This window comes from Trachypithecus francoisi, unplaced genomic scaffold, assembly GCF_009764315.1.
Source record: "Trachypithecus francoisi isolate TF-2019V2 unplaced genomic scaffold, Tfra_2.0 Contig01558, whole genome shotgun sequence".
In the NCBI taxonomy this organism is placed as follows: Eukaryota; Metazoa; Chordata; class Mammalia; order Primates; family Cercopithecidae; genus Trachypithecus; species Trachypithecus francoisi.
Genome location: NW_022681440.1, coordinates 4,798,337 through 4,806,952, shown reverse-complemented (window position 1 = coordinate 4,806,952; position 8,616 = coordinate 4,798,337). Strand labels below are relative to the sequence as shown.

The 8,616-nt window shown below is 41.7% G+C and overlaps 1 protein-coding gene across 1 annotated transcript; it reads right to left on the bottom strand.

The window, feature by feature from the left end:
- Positions 1–325: 325 nt before the first annotated feature.
- On the bottom strand, positions 326–5,726 carry LOC117063626. Its single transcript, XM_033177437.1, has 3 exons — positions 4,942–5,726; positions 3,556–4,349; positions 326–367 (listed from the first exon to the last, which is right to left on the bottom strand). Exons 1-2 carry the CDS (start codon positions 5,616–5,618, stop codon positions 4,340–4,342), a joined length of 687 nt encoding a protein of 228 aa, XP_033033328.1. The 5' UTR covers positions 5,619–5,726; the 3' UTR covers positions 326–367; positions 3,556–4,339.
- Between the last annotated feature and the right edge of the window lie 2,890 nt (positions 5,727–8,616).

Genomic DNA, 8,616 nt, shown 5'->3' with positions numbered 1-8,616 from the left:
TCACTTTCATAATTCATACTTCACATTTTATATAATTATATATGTATACTTGGTATGTAATGCGATTTACTATTTAATACTCAAATCCAACTGTTAGTTTATCTGTCTGTTATCCGCATGTTGGTTAGGTTCATGACGTCAGGATCATGAGGTCAGGAGTTTGAGACCAGCCTGGCCAACATGACGAAACCCAGTCTGTACTAAAAACACAAAAATTAGCCGGGCATGGTGGCGCATGCCTGTCATCCCAGCTACTCAGGAGGTTGAGGCAGGAGAATCACTTGAACCCAGAGGCAGATGTTGTAGTGAGCTGAGATCAGAGATTGCGCCACTGTACTCCAGCCTGGGCAAGAGAGCAAGACTCAGCCTAAAAAACAAACAAACATAAAAGGTAAAAATTCAGATTTTATAACCTGAATTGATGACAGTATGACAGAGCCCAGGAGCGGGGAGGAGCAACTAGTGGGACCTCCCCGGTTACAGAACAGCAGCGAAACACTGGAAAACACAAAGCTCATTCATTCTTTCATTCTTTCATTATTCATTCACATAATAAACATCTCCTGAGTGATGACGCTCAGCCAGGCAGTGCCCTAGGGCTGCAAATGCAGTCATAAACTTAATACAATTCTTCCCATCATTAAATTTATACTCAAACAGGGGGGACAAAGATAAAACATCAAGAAAAAAATTCTATTTTAATAAAAACTGTAAACCCTTGGAATGTTTGCAGGAGGGTGTGCTATAAAAATAAGTTAGACTTTCTAAAAAGATTTAGCTGCCTGCTCTAAAATGTGCTGCTGGGGAGCAAGGAAGGAAGAAGAGGCCAGGTAGCAAGGAGGCAGATTCAGGGTACAGATGAATATTTGATGAAGAAAGCTTTTCCTTCTCCATCTGAGGGCTTTTTCCTTCCTTCTCTCCCTCCTTTTCTTCCCTCCTTCTTTCTTTCCCTTCTTCCTTCTTTTCTTTTTTCCCCTTCTTTTCTGTCTTTCAAACAGAAGAAAAAACTCCAGACGCACTGACTTTGAGGAACGAGTTAGACTCGTGTACCCTGCCTGATCACAGGCTATGGCGTTTCTTACCCATGGGATGTACTTTCAAATGGGGAGGACAAATAGGAAACAGCTATACATAGGTACAATAAAAATCCAGGGTTATTTCTGCAGTGAAAAATGCATTATAAGTGCAATGGTAGATGGATTTATTGCTGAAAGAAAAAACAACCAAATCTGGATGGATTCTATCACTCACCTGGCCATTGGGTTGGTGTTCAGGGGAGAGAATACCATGGGCAATTGGGTGTACCTTGGATTTATCCCCACCTTGAATTATTTGATAGAAAAGGGTGATTACCTCGCCAATGCCTCCTCAAGAGGTGCCTTTTCATTTGCATTTTCAGTTTTGTAATAGTTCTGCACGAGGTTATAATTTCTATCTTTATTTTTCCTGGATGAAGAAAACCAATGTATCTCTAATTGGCTGACTTTAGGAGATAATACATAAAACTCACCAGGCATCAAATGTACTTATATCTCGGAAGTACAACAAAAGCCACAAGAATGGATATTTTTCATATTTAAAGATGTAAACAAGTGTGATGACAACATATAGGACTCTGCTAGCTATTGTCCACGTGAAGAATATATTTTTAAAATGATCCACTATAAAGTAAAAAAAAAAAAATGGAATAAAGAATAAAGTCATAATGAAATCTTTGTGCTGGCCTTGCTGGATCTGGCATTGATGTGGAGGTATCCTAAACACATCTGCTTTCAGACCTAAATAGAATCTGATTTGACTAACAAACGCCTGAGCTGTTTGTTTAATTCCTTTTACAAAGTTGAAAGCGAATACTTTGAAAATGTTGGTAACAAGAATCAATCCAACAAAAATTTGCTAAACATTCTACAACACAGAGAAAGGTCTATCTGTATGTTAACCTGCCTCGGAAAAAAACTGAGATGTAGAGTGAAGATTGCAAAGTTTTCATCCATTCACAAAACAGTCCTCTAAAAAGAATAATATATTAAGTAGTAAAAAATCAGTCATTTTTTTTAAATGGAAAAGATATAAAGATGTGCTTAAACCTCAGGGAAAAATCTTTCCTATTGTAAGGTGTTAACACAGTAATTTCATTTGGAGTCATTTCTTATCTTTCTTTTTCTTTATTACTCCTTTATTTTCTTCTCTTCTTTATAAAGCTGGAGGATATAGCTTTTAAAGAGGCAGGAAATAAATCCAAAAGACTACAAAAGCTTGGCTGCGCTAAGTCATTTAGCAGAGCACAGAGGTATGAATTAAGAAAATAAAGGTGCTATTTAAAGAGACTTTAGTTGAGGACGTGGCCCCAGACAGCTATAGGTAATGAAGGGAGAATTGTTGTCTTGCACAGGGCCTTCAAGACGAAGATGTGAAAATGTGAATGTCAGGTGGAATCCTGCAGGATATTAGTGAAAGGATTAGAAGGATTAGAAGTTCAGAAGGAAAAAAAGTTAATTTTGTACCAACATTTTGAGCAGGATTAGGAGAGGAAAAATTGAAAACAAGGCCAAATAGAGAAGAATTAGGTCAGATAAAATCCTAATATGAAAGGAGGGAAAAACAAAGAAAAATTATACCTGCAGAAATTAAGATTATATTGGGCATTAAACATTGTGAAATGGGCATTTCTGTTGATATATTATCTGGGATTTTATAATCCTTAGTGGACAGAGTCAAGATGTGAATCTGCCTCTGTGTGGTTTCAAATCTGGAATATTTTCCAGCTTTCGTCTTATCAGTACACACCACGTCCAACATTGTTATACATGACAGTTTCCCAAATCCAGTGCTTATAGACATGTTAATATTTAAAAAGAAGCATTTATTCTTTGTGAGTCTCAAGGGACTGGCTATATGTAAGATCAACTAAGAAAATTAAGGTCATGATTGTCTAATTCAGTGATGACTTTATCATGGGCATTGTGAGGTTAAATCCCCTTCAATTCTCAGGTGAGCTGTGAGTAATCTAATAATGAAGGCTAGAGAAAGTCATTGTCAACAAAGCCGTTGGGTAGAAAAAATAGACTGTTACTAGTATCCTGACCTTATTATTTGGCCTGTTTTTATAATCTTTTGTTTTTGTATGAATTGTCTTTATCTCAATCTATTTGTAAATTATATCAAAGAATTACACCTGTTCTTCTAATGAGATATTTTGTCTTGTTGTAAAAATTCATTTTTAGAAACGAATTATTAATTTTTGTTTATTTGGGATAATTTGCAAATTATCCCAAGTCTGCAGTTCTAGGGACTTCACATTTCAGTTTATCCAAACCAGAACCCAGGGCTGAGGTTAGACTGGCATCTGCTCCAAGCATGCAGGGGACTCCTGGCCTTGCCTGATCACATGACATCCTCTCTTTTAGGCATAAAGCTTGGTGGCTTTGGAACTTCCGCACTGAGAAGTGACCCAGCTTTCTCTCTTCAGTGACCAAAGGAATTTTCCAACAACTTTTGTCAGCTATTTCTTTTATAAAAGGGCATTTGTTTGTAGCAATGATTTTTTGGTCTTACCTAAGTTCCTATTTTGTCTTGAAGATATTTTTTCACATTTAGGTTGTTCCAGCTATTTGTTGCATACGGAGCTCTTCATATTTGAGAAGCTACATCTCAAGACCTGGAGAATACGTGCATTCATGGATATCTGTGTCTGCAGCTCCTCTGCATAGCTTCCTACATGTTGTAGAGAAGAGTAAAGCCTCCTCAAACGCAGACTGCGAAATCCTTAGGACTTGGTTGGCAAATGAACGCTTGTGTCCACAGCTACAGTGTGGTCCAGCCACATTCTTTATCCAGTTCAAAATGACAACAGGTCTTGAAGAATCAGAGTGTTAGAAATCACAGAAGATATAGACCGATAGAGGCATGAATTTTACTCCAGAGGCTCTAGTGTACAATAAAAGACACATTACTTTATGATCTTCATGAATTCTTCTAGGATTCTGACCTGGAAAAACTGATGAGGGATTCAGTCTTACCCATTTGGAGTGGAGGGTGCTTTACACGGGTCAGGGAGGTCTATCAGGAAAAGGGATTTCTTGTGTTTTGGCCATTCTTTATACCTTCTCTAGTCCCTGGCCCCGGATGGCTTTGCTTGTGCCACTGGCCTCTTCCAGCCTCGCTTGGTCCTGGATGCAGCTCCCCTGAGGCCTGCAGCTGGGAGGCCACGTGACTTGGGATTCTGCAGGGCTGAAGAATATTCGGGGGGGGCCCATTAGGCGGTGCAGGAGATCCCCAGCATGGAGGTAACGGGACTCCCCTGACAGCAGCCCAGGCGAGCCACAGAAATGCAGCAATGCTATTCATAGCTACAAAAAGAGAGCAAGGAAAACCCTGAGAAAGAAGAAACCAATCTTCCGGAATTTTCAGCGGGTCAATCAACCCCTGACAAACAAATAATCTATATGTCTCTGAAATAAACAGGGAAGAGACTGAATAGAGAAAGGAAGGAGGTGGTGAAGGCAACACAAACACACCTTCAGCCAGTGAGAAAATATCTGAGAGCTCGCCGTGCGGGAACGCTGGGCGGTCAGATGGCAGCTCATTTATTCATGTGCGTAATTAAATATTAACCCCAAGTATTTAGTTCATTCAATCCGTGTGTCATTTATATTGGTGACAATTCAATGTAACCATTGTTTAAGGATTATGAAGATCTCAACTGTATGATAGTTAAATTTTCTGTCTTAATTACTTCGTTGGTAAAATGAAGATAATACTAGGAACTACCGCACAGTGCTGTTTTGAGGATTAAACAAAGTAGCACACACAGGATAGCGCCAGGGACACAGAATGCTGTGAGAGTTGTAAACGCTATGTTTAACTTACACCGTCAACCTGGTGGTCCACAGGACACCTGCCTAGAGCTAAATGTTAGGAAGGTTGGCAGAACTTACTGACCTTGGGAGATGGTGGCTGAGCGGGATCAGGGCAGCCTCACAAGGACGCATGGTCCCTGCTGATGCAAGTGGAGAGAGAAGGAGAGGACTGAACTCTGTGAAGGCACAGCTGGATACAGGGGCCGCAGATTCCCTCGCCTGCAGCTGGACACAGGGCCTGTGGACTCCCACACCTGCAGCTGGACACAGGGCCTGTGAACTCCCACACCTGCAGCTGGACACAGGGCCCGAGAACTCCCACGCCTGCAGCTGGGACACAGGGCCCATGGACTTCCATGCCTGTAGCTGGACACTGGGCTGGAAGACTCCCATGCCTGCAGCTGGACAAAGGGCCTGTGGACTCCCACGCCTGCAGCTGGACACTGGGTATGCGGACACCCACGTCTGCATCTGGACACTGGGTCTGTGGACTCCCATGCCTGCAGCTGGACACAGGGCCTGTGGACTCCCATGCCTGCAGCTGGACACAGGGTCTGCGGACTTCCACAACTGCAGCTGGACACAGGACCTGCAGACTCCCAGGAACACAGCTGGACACAGGTTCCGAGGACTCCCATGCCTGCAGCTGGACACAGGGCCCGTGGATCCCCACGTCTGTCTCTGGACGCAGGACCTGAGGATTCCTGTGCCTGCAGCTGGATCCAGGGCCCACGGACTCCCAGGTGCACAGCTGGGCATGGGGCCTAGGTTGGGATTTCAGATGCTAATGAGACATGCTGTATGAACAAGGATGGGCAGTGAATGCCCCTATGCACCAAAAGACCACCCAGAACATGCTTCCGGCAACATCTCTTCCCACCCCCTTATGGGTAACCATGTGAGACTCCCATAATGGGAGTTTCTCCAGCAGTCATCACTACTGTCTCATCCTCACGAGCGGCACACCCTGAATTCTCTCTCTCAGGGTGTCCTGTCTATTCTGCACCTAAGTTTCAAATTATTCTTTTCCCTTTGCAATACATTCCTCTATGCTGCATCTCCTTTGCTGTGTGTCTCTGTTTAAATTATTTTAAGCCAAGAAGACAAGAACCAAGGTATCAGAACAGCTGTAAACACACGTGCTGAATGTGTCTGCGGCCCGCTGGATTGGGGTCCCATATCTTTACCGTTTCCGGCATCCACCACATCCAGGTATTTTGCCACTGACCCCACAGTTCCTCCCATTAGAAGAGGTTACTTCCCTTTTCCCTCTCCCTGCCCACACTTTTTGACTAGGGCTCTGGCCATGCAACTGATTGTAGTCAATACATAAGGAACACAGGTGCTGGGTGCGGGCCGACCCCGGGCATTTAAAGGGCACATCTGTGTCTGCTTGCTTTCATGCCCTTGCGGTTTCCATGAGAAGAACAAAACCTTCGCCCACTCCACCAGCTTGCAGGTGTAGGGGAAAGGAAAGGCATGCAGCACCATCCTCAGCCATCCTGGAGCTGAGAGCCAGCCCCTTAGCCCGGCTCACTTGGACAATCCCCAGATACGTGCAAAATAAACATTTACTGACGTGTGTGGCTGTTATCTGGCAACCGCTGGTGAATGGACCTCTAAGGCCCTTCTCCATAAGTTCCACCCAACCAGTTTTCCTCCTTTTGCTGATGTGCTTTTGGTGTGGTTAAGCAGCTGAAGAGTTGCCAACCTTGCACTTGACTCTCCTTATTGTAACTTTAGACCTGGTGACTCTCAGCCTGTGTGATGCTGACACAGAAGGGACTCCAGGAAGAAGGAAACGGAGACCCCATTAATGGAGCAGAAGGCCCAGTCCTGCATAAGGCTAAATTCAAAAAAGTAAACGTTCTTCTGATGTGGTGACATTGTATTCACTTTTTAAAGATTTATATATGTTTAAAAATCTAAGTTCCAAAGCAGAAGGAGGAAATTAAGAAGTAGTTGCTAGAGACAGAAATGCTGAAAAATCTGTCGAGGAAAAAGATAAATGGGAACACATGTTAAAATGGACATAAGAACTTGTAAAATGGCATTGCTGTTTGGAGCCGTGGTCTTTCAAGACCTCTCCATTCTAACTATGGATAGCAGCACGTTTTAATATATATTCTAAATCTTTATATGAATATTGATGGCCCTCAGTCATCCTGAAAAACTGAAATTATGTTTATTATTATTGACTAGAATGACAAAGCATGAAGGCATGTAAAAATGTCAGGAAGCAAATTCAAATGACTAAAACAATAAAGATTTTGCTGTTGAAGAGCATGCACTTTGGTTATATCGAGATTTCACTTGTGTGGAACTCTCGCAGTCACCAAGATCGGCTGAGCGAAGCACTGAGTATGTGGATTTACTCTATTTATTTTTGTTAACAATGACCCGTGAGTTATGTCTAATTTAAGCCCTTGTGGATCATCCTCATGAACCTAGGGTTCAACTGGACTCACACTCTTCTGAGAGATAAGGACTATAACTTTCTGTTTTTTTACGTATAAGTCAATCCAACACACAAAATTGTTTTCTTCCTCTTGATTTTGGTAAAAATAATCTATGAGCCCTAAAAGAGGTACAAAGCTAGCGGTCCTCCACATTCTTAGTCTTGTGCTGATGCAGATATTGACTTAGAACCACTGAGAGACGCACCTGGCTTCACATGTCCCACAGTAGCCCAACCTTTCCTGTACGTGCACTTGTTCTTCTTTCCCCAGTTACCATCGTTACTTGAAAACTCAGTTAACACTATGAGTGTCAAGGAAAATAGATAAGAACAGTTAAAAAAATAATTACATACATTTACATTGTTTTATTGTAGAACATTTAGAACACAAAGATTAGCAATAAAAATAAGAAGAATCACTTATCCTTCAACATCCAGAAATGACCAGGCTGACATTTTGTTAAAAATCCCTCTAGATCAAGCTTGCTCAACCCATGGCCTGCAGGCTGCACATGGCTCAGGATGGCTTTGAACGTGGCCCAGCAGAAAAACTTTCTGAAGACATTATGAGTTTTTTCTTGTTTTCTGCAATTTCTTTTCACTCCCTTCCTTCCTTCCTTCCTTCCTTCCTTCCTTCCTTCCTTCCTTCCTTCCTTCCTTCCTTCCTTCCTTCTTTCCTCGTCAACTATCATTAGTGTTATAGTATTTTACATATGGCCCAAGACAATTCTTTTTTCAGTGTGGCCCAAGGAAGTGAACAGATGGGATACTGCTGCTCTAGAGTCTCACCTCATGCCCACAAATATAACTTCTGAAAAGTGATAGGCATGACATAGATTCCTCCTCTTCCTCCTCCTTTTGCTCCTTCTTTTTTCTTCTGACATTTTTTCTCATAAGGGGAAAAGTTTTACTTTAAAATTTAGAAATTTTCGGGCAGCAAAGTCTATCCTAAACAAAATAGCAAAGGTTAAAAAAATTACAGAACAGAAAACCAAATGTTTTCAAAATGTAACACCACTAACTTAATGTATGAATTTAGTGCAAAACTACTAACGTACCATTAAATGTAGCTGGGGTGCTGTTGTTTAATTTGTTTCATCAGTCATTATTCAGTAAGGTAATATTAAATTATAGACTTCTAGTAACAACTCATAGCATATAGAAATGATCTTTGCTGTTTCAAATGTCTCCACTGGGTCAGGTCAGCCTTCGATTACAGTTTAAGTCATAGTATACCTTTTATTTTAATCAACATATGATACACTGTCTAATCCTAGAAGGCCTGATAAAGTGGAAACA

Bases quoted from the DNA above. Each gene is read 5' to 3' on its own strand.
- LOC117063626 (XM_033177437.1), bottom strand. From the start codon at position 5,618: ATGCCCAGCTGTGCACCTGGGAGTCCGTGGGCCCTGGATCCAGCTGCA.